The sequence below is a fragment of the Magnolia sinica genome, chromosome 16 (assembly GCF_029962835.1).
Source record: "Magnolia sinica isolate HGM2019 chromosome 16, MsV1, whole genome shotgun sequence".
In the NCBI taxonomy this organism is placed as follows: Eukaryota; Viridiplantae; Streptophyta; class Magnoliopsida; order Magnoliales; family Magnoliaceae; genus Magnolia; species Magnolia sinica.
Genome location: NC_080588.1, coordinates 51,151,918 through 51,172,341, shown reverse-complemented (window position 1 = coordinate 51,172,341; position 20,424 = coordinate 51,151,918). Strand labels below are relative to the sequence as shown.

Below are 20,424 nucleotides of genomic sequence, written 5' to 3'. Positions count from 1 at the left end.
TTACCACCACCTTATTAGTTACTGGGTTGTAGAGCTTATACGCCTTCGATACTTCACTGTAGCCGATGAAGATGCACTTTTCGTCACGATCATCAAGTTTTTTCCTTCTTGCTTCTGGAACTTGAGCATAGGCGACACACCCAAAGATCCTTAGGTGTGTCACGCTCGGTTTGTAGCCACTCCATGCTTCCTGTGGTGTCATATTTGTTACGCTCTTGGTTGGACATCGATTGAGCAAGTAGGCAGTACATGCAACTGCCTCTGCCCAGAAGCTCTTTGGCAGGCCTTTCTCTTTGAGCATGGTTCTTGTCATGTCGAGGATGGTGCGGTTCTTTCATTTCGCAATGCCATTCTGTTGTGGCGTGTAGGCTGCAGTGTGTTGCTGCTTGATGCCTTGTTCCCTACAATAATCTTGAAATGCATTTGAGATGTATTCTCCACCTCTATCAGATTTGAGTACTTTAATTTTGTTACCACTTTCAACTTTAACACGAGCTTTGAAAATTTTAAAAATAGTGAAAATGAAAGATTTTTCTTTGATGCAATACACCCAAATTCTTCTGCTGAAATCATCAATGAATGTAATAAAATATTTATTACCTCCAAGAGAGGGTGTTTCAAGTGGTTCGCAAATATCAGTGTGAACCAACTGAAGTGGTTCCTTTGCTCTTCTAGACACTCCACTTGGGAAGGAGTTCCTTTGTTGCTTGCCGAGTGTGCATGCCTCACACACATGTTCTGGAGCTTCAATAGCCGGTAAGCCATGCACTATACTTGATGAGGATAAGAGTTTAAGGCCACCGAAATGGAGATGCCCAAAGCGAAGATGTCATCTCTATGAATCATTCTTCATGAGTCCATAGAGGCACTTCTCAGCTTTTGTGTTAATATTGAGTGGAAACATGCGATTCTTTGCCATTTGGACTTAAGCCACAAGTCTTCCCTGTGCATCTCTTATAGAGAGAGAATGGTTTTCCATGTGTATGACATACCCCTTCTCAAGGAGTTGGCCGATACTGAGGATGCTACTTTTCATGTTTGGTACGTAATACACATTGGAGATAAAATTTGGCACACCATTCTTCTGATAGATTTTAACTTTTCCTTTACCTTTCATAGGAACTTTTGATGAGTCTCTTAGACTCACATTGCCACGAGCTTTTTCTGCCAGTTCTACGAACAACTCTTTCTTTCCACACATGTGGTTACTCGAACCAGAGTCGAGATACCATACGTCATGTTGATCACATGCTTCTTCTTGTGCAAGAAGAAGTATGGAGTCTTCTTTTTCATGATTTGATACTTCTACATAATTAGAATGCTCATCTTGATCTACTAGTTTGCTCCAGTAGTCTGAAGCATAATGGCCAAACTTGTTGTAATTGTAACATTGAATATTTTTTGTATTTCCACGTCCACACATGGATCGACTTCTACCATTTCCTCTTCCACGGAAATTGGTAATCTTTTGTTGATTTTGTGATTGGCTTGGATAATATCCACGCCCTCTGCCTCTCGCACGATTGCTAGTGCCACGGCCCCACGTTGTGTAGGACCATTCTTTAGAGTCAACTTAGACTCTAAGGCATGTTCAAGCATTGAACCCGCATTCTTTTGCATTCGTTGCTTATGTACTTGCAACAAGCCCATCAATTCTTCAATGGACAGATTTTTCAAGTCCTTTAATTCTTCTATGGCAACAACCACATGCTCAAATTTGGTTGTGAGGGATCGAAGTACTTTTTCAACAACCCGTACATCTTCGATCTTTTCACCATTTCTTTTCAAGTTGTTAACAATAACAAGTAACCTTGAAAAAAAATCAGAAATGTTCTCACCTTCCTTCATGTGTGAGGTCTCGAATTCAGCTCTAAAAGTTTGGAGACGAACCTTCTTCACACGATCAACTCCTTTGAAGATTGTGCTAAGAATCTCCCATGCTTGCTTGCATGTTATCGCTTCAGTGATCCGTTCAAAGGTGGACTCATCCAACCCTTGATAGACAAGAAATAGAGCCTTCTTGTCCTTCTTTCTTCGATCTTTGAGGACCGCCCTTTGATCAGTGGTGTAAAGAGCTTCTTCTTCCGTTGTGGGTTCTACATACCCATCGGTAACAATCTCCCATAGCTCTTGCGACCCAAATAGTGCTTTCATCTAGATGCACCAATTCTCATAGTTGTCCTTAGACAATTTCAAAATTTGCGGCTGAATCGAGTTGGCCATTTAATTAGGGACTTGTAGCAAACAAACAGGAATGATGTTTACTTGCTGGAGGAAGAACAATCTAGTTGCTACACTATTGCTAAATCTGGTTCTTTCTGTTGAAACGAGGTTGTAACTCTGCTGAATCGGGGTTGTAAAACTGCTGAACTTGGTGCTTTGATACTAGTTTGTTGGCTTTACAAAGCCTTAGAACCGTACGCACCACAATTGTTGGCTTTACAAAGCCTTAGAGCCGTACACAGCACAAAGATAATAAATAAAAAAAATTGGATTAAATTATTTTGCTATTTTCTTTTCACTTTGCTTACATTGAACGTACAGCACCCCAACTGTTTATATAGTAACTTGCTACCCTGTGAAATACCTAATATGCCCTCATTAACTACATTTATTCTACCAGTTTCATACGAGATCCCATGTATTGTTCTTCTCAATGGCCTGGATACCACAACATGTGGCATTTCAAATGCCATAAAAGTTTCTAAAGGTCACTGGAGCATCTGAACCGTCCATTTGGTTTGGACGTTCCAACAATTATTAGAGGGTGGGATTCTTCCTTCGAAGATGGACTACATCTTGCCTTCCGTACGAAAGGACTTTTATATGCGAAAACAAACAGACAAAAAGAAAATACTTATAGTCGATCAAATGGAGTAACTGCAAGGCTCCTTTCTAAAAGAATAATTCCTTATATTGAAACTTAGAATAGTACAGTGTATAAGCGTAGACTTGGATTATAACTAAAGATTACCACTTCTAGATTACAACTAAGGATTACTGCTAGTAGATTATCGCTACTCCTAGGATAAAGCTAAAGCTATCAACTATGATAAGGAAAGATAATTTGATTGGTTTGATTGGATTGGTGTGAGACGGCTTGCTTAATTTGTTGGATTCCTTCTTATTTATAGATCTCTTCCGATTATCTTTCAGAAATTTTTATTTGCATTCGACAGTTATAGCAGTTGATTCGTTGTGACGTTGGTTTTTCAGATCCTTCCTTCCCTTCTTGACATGTGTTCTTCTAACTGTTCTTTTCGCTCGACCACTTTCTGGCTCTGGATGCCTCGAATGCGTCCCATTATCATATGACATGTATCATCTAAATATTGCCAACTGTGATTCCGTAATGGTAAAAAAAAAAAAAAAAAGGGTACGACAAGAGTGTGTGTTTGGAGATTTCAGTTTTTCGAGTGCCTCATCAAGCGTATTCGCCAATCTGTCAACTTGAGACATCATTGCTATCAATATCAATTCCTAAGACCATATGTAAGCGCATGTTTGTGCCATCATTATAATTTTACTATGTCTAAACTAAACACTAGAACCATTGGTGAATTATTTAGAATTATTATACTTTTCATATCATTAGTATGAAAATTTTCAATCTAAACAGACACCTAAGTTTATTTTGGTGATGATTAACAGTAAAGTAATATAAATTTGTCACCATTATAATTCTATGGTGGATAAATTAAATGGTATAAAATTGCTAAGCACTCAAATGTAGTTGATGTTACAAGACTGATTAAGTTTGTACTCAATGTCCATTTTCTTTAAAGCTTAATTGGTTAGCTGGTCTTGGTATCGATCCCTAGTGGGGGTGGCTAACAGTGAAGTATGAACCGACAGTAGGGTGTACTAACAAGCTAACAAAAAAAAAATGCATATAAATCAAGGTAATTAAATAATAATGACTTATTTAGATATTTGTTTACGTCAACCGGTGTGACTTTTGAAAGACACTTGGTTACCTCACATAAAATTCCTTACCCCCACCATGATGTATGTGTTTCATCGACATCATCCATTTATTTTGTTAAATCATTTTAAAACATGGGCCCAAAAATAAGACAGATTTAAAACTCTGATAGCACCAAAGAAAATTTCAATGGTTAGCGTTCAATCCCACTGTTTGACGTGGTATGGCCCACTTGAGCTTTAAATCTATCATATCTTTGGGCTCATACCCTAAAATGATCTTTGAAAAAATGAATCAACTATGTGGACATAACATAAATATCATGGTGGGGACCACCTATTATAAACTTGAGTTTTGCTCAAATTTTACTGTGAAACTTTGAGTCTAAACCAAACACCAACTTATAATAATTACTTATTTATTATTATTTACTTGCATTTTTAATTAATTTGGCTACTATTCTTTTTAGGCCTTTTCATTACCTCATGGTGACTTGAACTCCCACTACATTTCACGAGCAGTGCTCTGGGTCTGTGTTACAAACGCGCGTGTACCAAAGAAATGTACATTTAAAAATTGATTAATGTTGGATATTCATACATTCTACGTACATGTGTGGCTAAAAGGACAAGAAAGACCAGACCTACTTTCGGCTCAAGAAATCCACACCAAGGGGCCCACTTGATGACGGCATAGGATCTCACATGTTATCTCTCTAATATTTTATTTGAATGACTAAAACAACACCCAAAGACATTGGACGGATCAGTAGTGGTGTACACAAGCCGATCCGAGTCGAGCTAGTCTCAGCTCAGTCACCAGGCACACCCAACTCGAACTCGGCTCGGCTCAGTGACCGAGCCAGCATGTCCGGCTCGGCTCGGTCAGGAAACGGACCAGTTCGAGCCAATTTTGAGCTTTCGAGCTGAGTTCATATTTCTTCAAATCCTTACACAAAAAATAAAGAGGTTTGAGTGGGATTACATCGAGTTTGATCCATGACCTCCCTTTAGTGAAACAGAACAGAATCCGATAAGCTCAATAACAATTTTAGACTTGAAAATGAAAACATTAGGAAGCATTGAGCGATTTGGCCAATTTATGATTGGGTAAAATTCATCCATGTGTTGCATGAAATACTCCATTGGTTGTCTTAAAACCTTTGAAAGATGGTAGAAGCCATCTTGCTACATCTTCTACTTTGGTATTATCAGGAAAATGCAGAACAAACGTTGGAAGGAAATAGCTTACCTACTTGTACACATGGCTACAAACCCTGTCTTGAATCCCCCAACAAATGAATGCTTAATCTCCTCAAAATCCTCTCCAAAGATCAAGTTGATTTGAGAAAAAGGAATGGGGAGCAATGGACATGGGACAACCAGGGTCTGGGACGTCTGGGACGAGTAGGGAGAGGGACGAAAGGGACGAGAGAGAGAGAGAGAGAGAGAGAGAGAGAGAGAGAGAGAGAGAGAGAGAGAGATTGGGGCACCGGACTTGAGAGACATTAGGGCAGGGAGAGAGGGAGTTGAGAGAGGTAGGGAGCGGCTGTATTTTGAAAAGGGTATAAATGAATAGGGTTTTAGTTTTAGGGTTTATATATGTATAATCGAGTCGCTCTGAGTATCGATCCGAGTAGAGTCGAGCTAGGGTTAGATCGAACTTGGTTCGAAGTTCATTTTCAAGCAATAAAAAACGGCTAGACTCGGATCGAACTCATCTCCAAGTCTAGTCAAGTCAAGCTTTTTCGGGCGGAGTCGAGCGAGTTGACCGATGTGGCTCCGTTCGTGTACACCCCTACGGAATCGGACCAGTTGGAACATACTTTGACTGGATCCGGTCCGATAGAATGTAAATAAGCAGCGGTACAATGCATTACTCGTGACTGCTTGTGTTTTGATCTTGTATAAGTGGCCCCATTTCTCAGTACTGCAAACCGTTGATATTATGGGCCCAATTTAAGTGATCCGTTCCCCTGAAAAATCGTAACCCAAAGAAACAGGTAAGAAACAAGATACATATCGCACGGTTCTCGTTCAACTAACAAAAGACAAATCTTCTAATCTGAAAGAATTTAATTTGTTGACCATCCATGACGAGTCCCATTATTTCAACGGTTTGGATCACTGAAATATGGCTTCTCTTGTCGGAACTGAAAGCCCGAATGTAACGTACAATATCTTTCCCGGAGCATGGTCTAGTACAATATTTGATCCGGACAATTTGCTGAGACCACATCGTGTCGCACGCTTGACACACACGTGCCAAAAATGACACTCGTAGCCAGACCCAAGAACTTCATAGGTGGACCGTGCTGATTAGATTCATGGTTCAAAGATCAGGTTCACTCCTCAGGTGGGCCACAATTTACAAAACAATCAGATGTCTTTTGTCATCAATTTGTTTTTGTAATCTCATCCAGAGGAGTAAATTGGTATAATTTTTAGGTCATAATATCTAAACAGTATTGACCCACGTGATGGAAAGATCTGATCTCGCACACATGCGCCACACATGTGCCATATTGGCACATGTACCTGATGTGCAGATGATCAGGGCTCTACATGCGTGTGGGCTTATCGAACCTAAGCTTTGAATTATTGTCTCTAATTCCTAAACAAGACACACTTTAAGAATTCTTATTCAAATGAGTGATTGTGTGGTCAGTGAGACTCAGTCCATGAAAGGAACGGTTACCCTTATCACGTAACTAGGGGCAAGCACGTGATGATCCGAGTCGTTCTTCTGGTGGGCCATCATGTAGATATAGGTCATATCAGAGTGAGGTATCATAGCAATCTGATAGTACTCACCAAAGGAATGGTCAGAGCAACGGTCCATATTGAACCATTAAAATTGGATCTGAGCCAGGAATGATCCATCATAGGATTGTGAAATGGGACCCATTGGATCTGGGCCAGGACGGATCTTGTTGATTTGGTGAGATTTCATCCCCGACTCATTTGGTGGCCGGGTCTAATTTTGGACCCAGACATGCTCACTGTGAGGTCGGGTCCAGTCTACTATCAGATCGACGAGATACTGTCAGGTCGGGTCCAGTCTACTATCAGATCGACGAGAGAAATTATTGCGCCGAAAACCTATATGGGGCCCACCTTAACTTTTGTGAATAATGATATTTTAATTTTTTATTAAGTATTTTATGGTTTATTTGAATTAACTAGAATAATTGTATTTTCATTTAATAAAAAATAATATCTTTATAATGTAAAACATTTCGAAACAAGAGATAGGGGTAAATGTATCAAATTAACATATTTTAGATATTTTAGATGTTTGTTAACAAACAAATTATTTCAAATTCAGTACTAAATTTTTAGGCTTCAACCATAATTACTAAACAAGTTTTTTGACTTCAGATCTCAGATTCAGCTTTAGATTTCAGATTCAGGCTTTAGACTTCAGATTTAACAAACGGGCCTCACACTCTTAGTCATTGTTCAGTGCATCAAGGGGTAGAGTAAGTTAATAGTACACCTAGTTGCAGTAGGAAACAGAGAAAATGCAACAGTTGATCTGGACCTTCCATTCACTCGAGCCACTCTTCCCTGGCCACCTGGAAAAAATCACATTGACTAGAAGTGTACATACATCTGTCCAATCAATGTTCTTCAGATTGGACAGTCCGATCATTGGCAAGGACGAGCTGCTAAGCATCCAACATTTTCCACACTCATGACAAGTGCGTACTCCGGTGGTATGGTCCGTATGGATAGGACCGGAATCTTATGGTGGTAACTGCCAGATATGGCCCAGTGATGCGTTGGCGGAATCCAATCCGTTCATCAGATGCATGACCTCAAAGCCCCCAATCCCAAAAAACCATACCTATCCAAAACTCAAGTGGGCCATAGAAATTAGAACATGTTGAGATGGAACACCCACCGTTTATTAGAGTGGAGGCTTATCGTGTTGTATAAATAGAATCCAGTCCTGTTAGACCCTTCATCCAGTCCAGATTAAGGCCAAAATCAGGCTATTTAATGACTTACACGTGGCCCTATGAAATTCAAGGGTAGGCGTTTTCTTCAAGCTTGTTCCCTTTTCCGTAGCCCACTTCTGTTTTGGATCGGGCTGAGTTTTCATTCATAAGGATTTTCTAATGCTAGACATCTGATGAATGGTTTGGATCGTGTGTTTGCATCCAATGGGCCCCACTACTGCCCTGTCCCAGCATAAGGTCACGGGAGAACTGGAACCGTTGGATAGAGGCGGTTGTTCCACACACCCTCTGATATTTATTTATTTTTTCTTCTTTTTTTCACCTGGTTGTATGGTATCTTTTCTCAAGTGTTCAGCTTGTGAAATGGTACTGAGGAAATGTGTGCTACATTATTACGCGGAATGTTCATTTATTGGACTTGTGTAGATGGGCCCCACAACAAAAAGTGTACCAACCATCTCTCAAATATCCATCTGTTTCTTTTTTAAAAAATATTTTCTTTTGTTTTATACATCAATTTGGGAGCCAGTGATTTGACGATCAGAATCGTTTGCTCAATTTCCAAGCTCGTGCGTGTCCAAGTGGGGCCCACCCATGTATCAATCACAATCATCGCGTACCACTTGTTTGACAAAAATGGGCCCACTTCATAAAATAATAAGTAGCATTAGAATATAGTGTCTATGTATGACAAAAATAGATTGGTGGATACCAAACGATGACTGTTTGATTTATAACTGTCCATTTGATTGATGGTAATCGGATTGTTACAATCATCTATCTCGTAAGATCTTTTTTTATTATCCTCCTATAAAAATTTTCCTTAAATTCAAACGGCTTTGATTGAGATATATTTAAGTATGTATAGTATGGCAGCATGCATGTGTATGGATGTTCGTAACATAATTCAAGTATCAGGTTTTTCTCTGTTCAACTTGCATGGGCGACCGGCGTCTTTTCTTTCTTTCTGTTCTCATTACAGAATTCCATATTCTATGAAGAGGGCTAGGTCTTTGATAGCCTACATGCAATCACCCTTGCGGTTGGTAGGAAGAAGAAATAAAAAATAACTCTCCCCACTTCAAGTTTCAACATCGAGCTTCTCTCTTTTTCTTTTCTTTTCTTTTTTTCTTTTTTTTTTTCCCTTCTTCTTCCATGCACAGCTCTCGTGACTTTGGACCAAAAACTCCCACCCCATTTTTCTATTCAATGCCCTCACCACATGAATCCCCCGCGATGTTTCCTCATGCCTACATGGCACCACCTCAGAAACAATCCCAATGTGTATTTTGAATTCCTTACTCTTACATTTCCACAGTCAAACATACCATTTACAATCCTGATATGTGCACTCCTTTGTGGACCTATTGGTGTACTCGTTTGGAACATGCCGATATAAGAGATCAGAACCGCTCATCACGTGGGCCCCACCATTTGGATTCCAGTACCAAAAAATTAAGGTGACCCACTTATCCAGTGTGCTACGCTGTACGAAAGATATGGATGACTATATAAACTTGACCAACTTTCCACATTCAACGTGCTTTTATGGCCCACCGATCGATCACACCATCCTGATTTTTCACACATGGAATCTACATGTGGGTGTCTACTATTTAAGCGGCTCAGATCTCTATTATCAGCAGCCTTACAGCAACTATGCCGAAAGTTTGTTTTGCAAAGAACATTCTTAGAGAGTGTAACAGGAAAATTCCTCACTAATCTCCTGCCACTATAAATACATTGCCACACTACTCATGTTAGTACCTTCCTTGGCTCCCAACCACATACCCACCTACATACAAACATGGCTGGAGCACTCAAGGTTCTTCTACAGCTTTCTCTCCTTCTTCTCTTATTGAGCTCCATCTCCTCAACGCAAGCTCGGCCGTTGAATCCATTGATTCAATCCACCTTCGATGCCGATATCCTGCATTTCGGCAATGATTTGTCTCTGGGAGCCATCAAAGAATCAGGTCCAAATCCTGGCGGCAAGGGCCACCAATTCACAAAAAATTATGCTCTTGGAGGGATTAAGGACTCTGGTCCAAGCCCTGGAGAAGGTCACGCACATGTGGAGAATGTGCACGAGTGAATGCATTCTATAGTATTTTTTAGTGTATGTACTAAGTTGTGATAAATGTACTATCTATGTGATGGCTGTTTATTGATAGAAAAATAATTTTTAGATTACCATTGTTGCAAATTGCATTAAGATTCTTCATTCAGAGCCGTCCATCTGGTGGGCCATATGTGGATGGTCCATGGTACAAAATCATACTCACTATTAGATGCTAAACTTCGTAGTTGTAGACTTCAAAGGGATAAGTGAAACAGCCATGGTCAGTGGCCCATATTCATTAGGGAAAGCCTATTCAATAGATGGCTAAGATTGTCTGATTGTTGTTCCTTTTATACCATGGGCCTTCAACTGTAGGACCTAATGATATAATGAAGAAAACCAATTTTATGGATGGCCAAGATTGTTCAATTATTATTCCTTTTATAGCATGGGCCTTCAGCAGTAGGACCTACCAGATTAATGAAGTCTTGAACATTTAAGGAGATGGGTGTGTTCTCTTTATGTTAGTTAGGTTTCAAAATGATGGTTTACAGGTTTAGGCTGTTTTGATGCTCAATTGAATTGAATTGTAATAATTAAATTCAACAAAAGAGTGAATAGTGAAGCTAACCACATTTCATGCACCAAAAAGGAATATTGGAATTGCGATAAAGGGTTTAGTTGTCGTTATGGATTAAAACTGTGACACCCTACTTGGGTCATTTCCACAACAATGAGTTGAGCAAATTGCAATCCATTTAAATTCTACTCCGAAACACTCTTTAGTTTTCCCACACTATCCAAACTTTGAATATACAAATTTCAAAGAAGGGCACCACATTTTCAGTTCCATGGATTCACAATTCTCCGAATCACTTTCAATAATAACATTCCGTGAATCCAGCAACATATATTTAGTAAGACTGTAAGAGAGCTTGGGATTGCTGCATGGGGAGAACGTTTTCATCGTCCAATACTTTACACGTGGCATATGAGACAGTGGATCAAGAACGTTCAACTAGAGGGTTGTATGCAGAGATTAAATGAAGTCGAAAATCACATAGAATAGACCATCCTATCCTTACAGACACCGGCCTTCAAGTGGACGGTCAGAATCGAAATGGATTCAAGAGAAAGAACTTACGTGGTTGGATTATCCTCTGGTGTGGTTACCACCAAAAGACCATCTATGGACAGTCCAGATCTATCTATCACTCTGATTCATGTCCAGTATTAAGCGACGAATTTAACTTCATGATCCAACGCAACGGACCCAATCAGGTGAAATTCCTTTTGTAATAAATGGAGTTTTGCTCCGTCCCGATCTATTGTTAATTTGTTATGGAGTTAGCACCATAGCCATTAGATATGGGATCATGTTTCGATTATCAGAACTGTTTATCTGACCGGATACATTCCTGATGGTGGATGCATCAAAAATTTTTAAGATTGGAAAACTTTAAACTTATCTTAAAATATAAATAAATAAATTAAGTAGAGAACCATATTCAATGGAAGGAGTTAAATGATCATAGGATTGAATTATTCTAACCTGAGGAGACCCATCAGATAAAACTGTTTAGAGCACTTAAATGTGACCACAGATCCAACGGCTATAATCCCAAGGTATCCCATAATAATCCGTGAGAACGTATTATGTGGTAGCAAACGTCTCATTTTTTTAATGACAAGCGAAGAGTTTACCTACAAAGCTGGTTGGATGATCGGGACTGTCGATCTTCTGGGGTCTAATGTAGATAATGATCAGCATTTAAAAAATAATTCAGAACAGACAATTCTTATAATGAGTATTTAAAGTTGAATTTGGACATTTAAAAGAGCATTTTCAAGGTTTTCATCCAAGTTCATATTAGATTATAAATCTCTAGCTATGTAATATCCTATATTCAGCACATAGGATCTTTTTTCTAGCTATGTAATATTCTCTCTAGCTATATAATATCCTATATTTACAACCTATGATCTTTCTTATAGCTATGCATATTGCCTATCAATAGGTTGTAATCATACTATAAAGAGGGTGTTTTTCTTCCAATACTAAACACATGGAAATTCCAAACATATTATGCTAAATATAGAATATTACATAGCTAGAGATTTAAAATCTAATAACATATTAGTTCACAAACCAATGCATGGTCATGATCATTTTAAAATTATATTTATAGTAACATTGTTCCATCAACATAGATACATTGGAGAAGAATGATTGTGATCATCCAAATGTGGACCCCATGGCGAATGCAAAAGGATAAATGCAGACATTTCTGATTGTCGAGCTCTGCACTCATCCTCCATCCACTAGCTAATCAAACACCCGTCTATCTTGTCTCTTAAGGCATTGTTCTCTTAGACCCCAATGACTTGGAAACGTCGTCCCATGAACGATATCATCTTTCTTACGTTCATTCGTGCCCAAGTAAATCACAGGTGCCAGCTAATTAAGGTAATGGACCCAGAGCATCCATCTAGTGTGTTCTATAGATGGCCCATGGTTGGAAGTCGCACATGTGCAGTCCTATGAAGATGACTACTAGATGGATGGCATGGATCCTCCCTCTTATCTTCATGTACTAGCCATGTATGATGTTCTTTTTTTTTTTAGAGAGAGAAAGAATAGTTGGCTCTTGGTTTACTTCGGTCACGTGTGATGTGTGTGGGTGTGCCTTCAAACCGAACAAATTAACCCCAATCACCAAAATAGGCAGGTATGAAGAGTGTGATCAAAATCGGTTGTCTATTCAGCCACTTGCAAGATTGTTATAAGATAATAAGGCGAACATTAGGGAGTTGGATTCCTCTTCCGAAAATAGATTGCACATTGCCTTTTATATAAAATGGCTTTTGTATATGAAAACAATCAGACAAAAAGGAAAAACTTACAGTCAATTATAAGGAGCAACTGCAAGGTGCATTTCTAAAGAAAAAAAATGCTTGTATTGAAACTAAAAAAGATATGCTACGTACTCTTAAGATAGAGTTAAGCTGTTGACTATGATAAAGAAAGATAATTTAATTAGCGTGAGACGACTTGCTTTGTTGGATTCCTTATTTATAGATCCCTTTTGTGTGGCTATCTTTTAGACGTTTGTATTTACATTCGACGTTTACGTAGGCAAATACATCAAGTGTGATCATATATGATCGAGACCTGAGAAGATCGGTTGTCTATTCAACCACTTATAAGATTGTTATAAGATAATCAAGCGATTATTGGATGGTGGGGTTTTTCCTTCGAAGATGGGCTACACACTGCCTTTCGTACGAAAGGACTTTTGTATGTGGAAATAATTAGACAAAAAGAAAATACTTACAGTCGATCAAATGGAGCAACCGCAAGGCTTATTTCTGAAAGAAAAACTACTTATATTGAAATCGGGAATAGTCCAACTTATAAGCGTAAAGTTGGATTATAACTAAAGATTACCACTTCTAAATTACAACTAAGGATTACTGCTACTAGATGATCGTTACTCATACGATAAAGCTAAGCTATCAACTATGATAAGAAAAGATAATTTGATTGGTTTGATTGGATTGGTGTGAGATGGCTTGCTTTGTTAGATTCCTTCTTATTTATAGATCCACTACCAAAAAATCGACCACAGGTTACAGACTTTGGAAGTTTTTGCCTACGGATATAAACCATAGCAAATTACTACGGATTTAATCCGTAGCTAAATCCTATTTAATTTGTAGCTAAAGCTTGCATCCCCAACAGAATTTTATTAGAGATTGATGGGGCTTAAGGGGCTCCATGAGGCCCATTGGAATATGTATGTGTTATCTAGGCAGCCCATATATTCTAATATATAGTTTCAATTGATGAGCCCAAAAATTAGGTACATTGAAGGTCTAAGTAGACCACACAGTAAGAAATAATAAAAAATAAATTTTTATCATTAATATTTTATGGGATCTTCTTACAGCTTCGATATGACTTCTTTTTTGGATCAACCCTTAAAATGATCCGTTAAAATGAATGGACGGAGTGGATCAGTAACATACATCACGGTAGGCCCCACAAATATAAACACTTTCCGTCCGTCACCGGCCCCAAAACCAAATCCCTTCTAATCCTCCTGCGCGAGCACCTCCAAATAAAAAAATCCCCTTTTCTCTCTCGCGCCCGCGCCATCTTCCAAAACCAAATAAAAATCCTCTTTTCTCTCTCGCGCCCGCGCCATCTCCCAAAACCAAGCCCTCTCTCTCTCTCTCTCTCTCTCTCTCTCTCTCTCTCGCACTCAGCCTCTCCCTTTCCCCCGCCCTCTCTCGATCTCCCGTGCTCCCTCGCCCTCTCTCTGTCTCTTGGCCCCATTCCCTGTTTCCCAACCTCTCTCTCTCTCTCTCTCACTAGGGTTTTCAAAACCCCCTTTCACCTAAACCCACCATTGATCCGTGAGAGAGACTTGGAGAGCACTCGAAAGAAGGAGAAAAAGAAGAAAAAGAAAAAGGAGAAGAATGAGAGGAAATCCAGACATCGGTCAGTCTCTCTCTCTCTCTCTCTCTCTCTCTCTCTCTCTCTCTCTCTCTCTCTCCATTTCTGAAATTTGTGGAGTGGGTTTTGAATATTGAAAGGAGTGCCCACCGTGTTGTGTGAGGGTCATCCAAGCTGTCCATTAGATCTGCATCCCATGTTAGGCATACATCTCAAAATCTAGGCTAATGCACTACAGTTACCTGTTTCAGAAACAGGTAACTGTCGGACCCATAAAGGCTAGCTGACGGTCTCTAAATGTGGTGGGGGCGAAGTCTAATGGTTGCTTGACCGACTTACAAGCCTCATGTTCTCTTTAACGTTCTTAAGAAAATCAAAAGTTGTTGTCTTTGTAGCCTTTTCTTGTTTTTTGAATGATTTCCATTAAGGGATTAAAGAATTGGATCGTGGCACATGTGTGAGAGATGTGCAATCAAAGCAGCTGTTCATTTTTTCGAATATGAGTATGGCCCACCTGATGAGTGGATTAACTTGCTTTGTAGCAGGGCATATTCATGGTTAGATCTACTCAGGTGATAGGTGCAGATCTCACATGACTGGTGTGCTGGCATATGTCCTCTTATTCATCTCTTCAATCTCTGTGTGTTTGAATTCCTGTAGGATTTCCAGGTTGTGAAACATCCATTAATCTTCATCATCATCAAAGCCTTATACCAACTAATTGGGAAACATCCATTGCTTTTGAACAAAAAATAAAAATAAAAATCAACTTTTGTATTTTTATGCAAAATACCGTGAAACGTTGGATGCATTGGATTCTAGTTACACAATGCCATGGTATTTCTACGGCATTCTCCTGATAATTCTTAATTGATCAATGAGCAGTTTTTCTCGTTTTGATGGGCATTTCCGCCGAATCCTCTGATGCCAATTATGGTTTCCCCAGTAAAGAAAATCTGGTTTCTGTCTGAGCCTCATATGATAACCTATTTTACATTTCATGTTGAGTGCACAAAACAAGTTTAAGAATGTAGAACCTTTTTTTCTCATGCAACTCGCTCATATAAATCTAGTTTTTGTCTGATATGTGCATGCGAAAACCAGATCTTCTAGCACATGAAATGTGATATAGGATTCCAACACATGCAAAAAAATTTGGATATGCTCGTATGATCTAGTAATTACAAAAAGTAATCCAAAATTGTTTGCATGTGCTCATATGAATCTGGTTTCTGTCTAGTAATTTCCAGCACAAAACAAGTTTTTATCGCTCATGTGCTAGAAAATCTGGTTTCTGTCTAAGCCTCATATGATAGCCTATTTCACATTTCATTTTGAGTGAACAAAACAAGTTCAAGAATGTAGAACCTTTTCATAACCTTTTTGTCTGAAATTTTTTGGATTCCTTTTTATCTCGAAGGATATGAATCTGAAAATGATGTGATCTGTCACCGCACTGCAAGTTCTGTGAGTATCTGTTTGTTCCATGCAAAAATTTGTATTCTCTTATGTTTTTTATTTTGAATATGCCTTTGCCAGTCTCCCCTCTTTGAGTCATACCTTACAGTGGTACCAGTACCACTGGAGCGCACCTCATTTCTTTATGTTTTGCGAGTCCATATTTACCCGCACAGTGATTGATGTGTTGAGCCTACCATGTCACTTGGGTTATAGTAAAAAATCATGCTCTTTGAAACCCAAAAAGGAATTGGGTATAAGCAAATTAGCATGGATCAGTGTAGATGTCTCTGTTTTGATTTTTTTCCCCAAAATCTAGCTGTTATATTGGAAGTTGTGTTCAGGTGCATGCTAGAGTGGAAGCTCTTGCAGTGGGGAAGCTATCACTAAACTTGACGGGTTTTAGCAGCGAGGACATTTCTATTTTTGGAAATCAGATCAGCCTTGCAATCCAGAGCCTTCTGCTGTTCACACAATCTATACTACTCGTGGTGGAATATCTCAACACTGCAGCACTTAAGCCTTAAAAAGATTACAAATCAAGTAGTTAAATAGAATTCATCCTAGTGACTTTGGAAGTAATAACTCTTTCCCATGTTTGAGATTTATTTTAAAATGCTGATTGTGTTGTTGAGTATGTATGGCTGATTTCTATGATGTGTCCACATAAAATTTTCATTTAATTTTGAGGAGAGGTGAAGGCCTCTTGAGAGAGTCAAAATTTGAGTCCTACTCATCAATGCAATTTGAGTGTAGATCACTGGATTTGTTAATCTGAACCATTGTGCACTTGAAAACCTGTGCACTTGAAGCAGTTGTCAACTGCTATTTACCAACCTGTTTCAGCAATACCTGCCTTTGCCGAATGAATTCTCAGTTCCCAGCATCTGCACTTGCAAAGTGTTGGTGTTCATCGTAGTATTTCACCACTGTCATTTGTGGATAAGGGCTGGCTCTACAAATATCACCGAGGCCTGATAGCTGTTCAGTTTTCCTTCTCCATTTTTGCATTGTGTGATATCATTCATATTCCCTTATTTTTGAACTTGCATTGAGATGCTCTTGAACTTTGTTCCGGTTTCTCAGTCATTGTTTTGAAAATCATGAAATTACAATGTGGATTGAGAACTTGCTTTGAGAATTTGTGGATTGCTTTGGGTAAGTGCTCATTTTGTCATATTTATCCCCTTTGATATCTGTCCTAGTACTGGGGATATGATTTGATTCAATCATGTACAACTGACATGGCTCACAAATTCTAATTTCCACATTATTTCCTTTTTTCCTTTTAGGTTGCTTAAGTTACGAAATCTGGAGATAATATGAGGTGACACAAATGATGGACGGGTTGGATGGCCTTCATACATCACATGGCCCCAACTCTGTTTTGAGCGTAAGTGGGAAAAGATTGTTGATCAGATAATTTTTTTTTATTAAATTTCGTTGGTACCTTTGATCAATGATCGAGACCAATGATTCCAGCTTTATATAGACTCCTAAGAGAATATTTGTTGTTTATATTTCAGGCAATGAATCGAGAATACACTGTAAGTGAGTTCAGAACTGTGGTAGATACTTTGAATCAACTGGTACCTGAAATACAGATTGCAACAAATATAATTTGCAGATTCCCAGGTATGTTACCACTAGATGTAGTATAAATTTTCTATTCATTAATTATACCACACAAATATAATTTGTGGATTCCTGGTACTATAAACTTTCTCCCATCAATTTAGGAATAGCTTTTAAATGGTATATTAGCAAAAGTTTTATAATCCACTTCCCACCAAACATCAAGTTATTTATTTATTTATTATGATGACAATTTATTATTATTTTATGCATGACTTAGTTTTTGAGAACCGCATGCCAATTGAATTGGATCGTAGCTAAACCTTAGCTCAAGTAATGTTAGGGTGGAGCATAGGGTAGGCTTCTTGTAGTGAATATCTTGTAGCTATATAACTTATATTTACATTGGTGAGAAACAATTCATGGGCCTGTAGATCTTTGGCATGTCGACCGTTTATTGATTACAATATTTGACAGTTTGAATGGGAAATGGCAGAAGGAACTCGAGAAAATTGGGAGGCAATATCCGTTTAAACCTTTGAAGCTCAATTTTCTTTGCCATTATGAGTTTCAAAATGTTGAATTTGGCCTATATGCTCATTGTCTCCATTGATCATTTTCTGTTTGCCTTTGTTATAACTTGTATACGTATGTTAATTGAATCATATTGGCATCTGATTTTTACACACCTCACTCTTGAATCTGAACATTTGTACATCTTTTATTTTCCCCATATGGATGTATGGCGTGGAAGGATAAAACACATGCATCAATGGGGGCCCACAGATGTGGGATCTTCACTCTGACAAAATGTCCTTTGGTGTCTTCAGTCCTGCTTTCCAATGCTGGTGTAATTTCAGATTGGATGTCTTTGCTCCTACTTTTGGCTGTGGAAAGAGGAGTTTGTGTAATTACCAATATGGGTGCAAGTAAGAATTATCATTCACTGAGCTTGCAACATTTCAATTACATGATATTGATGAATAGTTGTTTGTTATTAACATGTCTGGATCTTTTTCTTAGAAGTAGATCTACATGTTGCATAGGTAGCAGTCCTAAATATTTTTTATTTATAGTCTGAATTTGGTTTTTTGTCTAATTAGCTAGCAATCAAAGGCCTCAAATGTTTTTTTTTTTTTTTTTAAATAACTTGTTAGTAAAGAAGTAATTTGATTTGGATTTTTTACTTCTTCTTCTTCTTCTTCTTGGTTTTTGGATTGTTGCAAAAAAAGGCTGCAAAACAGAGGTTTATTTTGTTTTTTAATTTTTATTTTCAAGTGGTTTGATTTGGGTTTTCTCTAAAACAGAGGCCCTTTGTCTATTTAATCAGTTAAATGATTGTTAGGCCATGCTATATCCATGATAGGTCTGCAATTTAACCGCTATGCATAAGACTTATGCAGTTCATGATTCTCCACCATAGAAACAATTATGTTTTCCATGCCAACTTGGAATTTGTAAAATGGACCTGCTATCTGGTGGAACACGTGTATACATCAAATGTGCTATGAATCAAGTTTTCTTAACTATGATTAGCCCATAGACCCGAGTTTTGGGCTAGCACATCTAAATTGTGGCTCCACCTGATGAATAGTCAGGATGTCAATCACGTGTGGATCAAGAGTCCCATTGGAAAATTCTGAAAAAATTCTGAAAAAAATAAAAACTTAGCCAAGTAAGTAAGAAGTAGTAATTAATTAATTAATTTTTTTCTACAGGTTTTTGTCATCCTACCAGGAAGTGTCTTAAGCTTGATCATTTCCAAGCCCCATGGATTTCATTTTTCTTTTCTACAGTTTATCTTGGTAGGCTTGAATTCCTGTGAGTTTTCTTCAATTATTCTAATCAGAATCTTGTTTTCTCCTAACACATTTTTTTTTATATATAGGTATGATATGGAAGACAACTACAAGAGCTTACAACTTAGCTGCTCTCAAGTATTGCGACTAGCAACTCATATCAACTTCCTTGGTATGTTTGGGTGGCAATTGGATCTGGAAATTTGAGATTTTGATTCATTTGTTTCATGGCATTCGACATTGGAATTGGGATGGTGCAATTGGATAACTATTACAAAGAACTTGAGGACTGAAGAACACAAGTCCTTTAATAGACATCATATGACCCCTAAGTAGATTAAAATCTCAATTTTCCATACACTAGCCAATGTGGAGTGAATAAGTTTTTATAGAAAATAGCTTGGTAAAAGCCAAGCCAAAAAAACCCTTATAGGACCGTAAAGGCCATTACGTAAAAGTAACGGTAGCAACTGCTACACGGTTCGTGGTTGTAATGGCGGTAATGGCCATTGTGAAAAAAATGACCCGTAATTGCTGTTACGGTGCCCATAATGGCCATTACACCCCTTGTAAAGGCCCTAATTGTCTTTTATTGGGTAGATACAGTTTTTTTTTTTTCAAAAAAAAAAGGAAGAAAAAAAAAGAAGAAAAAAGAAAGAAAGAAAAGAAACTGGAAAGGCTGTTACGGCCTGTATCGTAAAGATAACGGTGGTGGCCGTTACAAACACTGTCGGAATTCCTTGAATCTAAGACCTTGCCCAAGAGCACTTTTGTAAGTCCCGTATCCTTGACCGTACTGTTCCATAGGCTTTCGCGGTCCTCACAGTCGAATTCCAGCGACCCGCGATCTATAACTAGCGTTTGCGCACGATCCTGAGTTGCATCCTGTATTCCAGAGTCGGTTCAATCCGAGACTTGTATCATTACGACCGCGCCATCGCCGCGGTTCCAACGCCGCGTATTACGCGGTGAGGTGATACCCAGGCCAGGAGATGTGGGCCCGTGTTCAGTTCGAGGAAAACGCCGCGCATTTGTAAACCCAAGACAATCTTTCAAATCAATCACATCTCATCCCATCAATCAATCCCATCAATCACCTCACATGTCAAGTACAACACTCATCCCCAAGCAACCCCAAAGTCAAAGCAACCTTACATGTCAAGTACACCTATCACTCCATCA

General features: G+C 38.6%; 1 protein-coding gene and 1 long non-coding RNA gene across 2 annotated transcripts; both read left to right on the top strand.

Moving 5' to 3' along the window:
* The first annotated feature begins 14,419 nt into the window (after positions 1 to 14,419).
* Positions 14,420 to 17,485, top strand: LOC131229651 (uncharacterized). Its single transcript, XR_009163518.1, has 3 exons — positions 14,420 to 14,455; positions 17,161 to 17,261; positions 17,395 to 17,485. It is a non-coding gene; the product is annotated as an uncharacterized LOC131229651 (long non-coding RNA).
* Positions 17,486 to 18,041: 556 nt separating this feature from the next.
* Positions 18,042 to 19,412, top strand: LOC131229495 (uncharacterized). The gene is made up of 3 exons (XM_058225457.1): positions 18,042 to 18,372; positions 19,162 to 19,248; positions 19,332 to 19,412. Exons 1-3 carry the CDS (start codon positions 18,186 to 18,188, stop codon positions 19,391 to 19,393), a joined length of 336 nt encoding a protein of 111 aa, XP_058081440.1. The 5' UTR covers positions 18,042 to 18,185; the 3' UTR covers positions 19,394 to 19,412.
* Positions 19,413 to 20,424: the final 1,012 nt, after the last annotated feature.

Coding starts and splice junctions, on each gene's coding strand:
- LOC131229495 (XM_058225457.1), top strand. CDS start 18,186: ATGGCGTGGAAGGATAAAACACATGCATCAATGGGGGCCCACAGATGT. Junction 18,373..19,161: donor AATTACCAATATGGGTGCAA/GTAAGAATTATC, acceptor TTTTTTCTACAG/GTTTTTGTCATCCTACCAGG. Junction 19,249..19,331: donor CTTTTCTACAGTTTATCTTG/GTAGGCTTGAAT, acceptor TTTTATATATAG/GTATGATATGGAAGACAACT.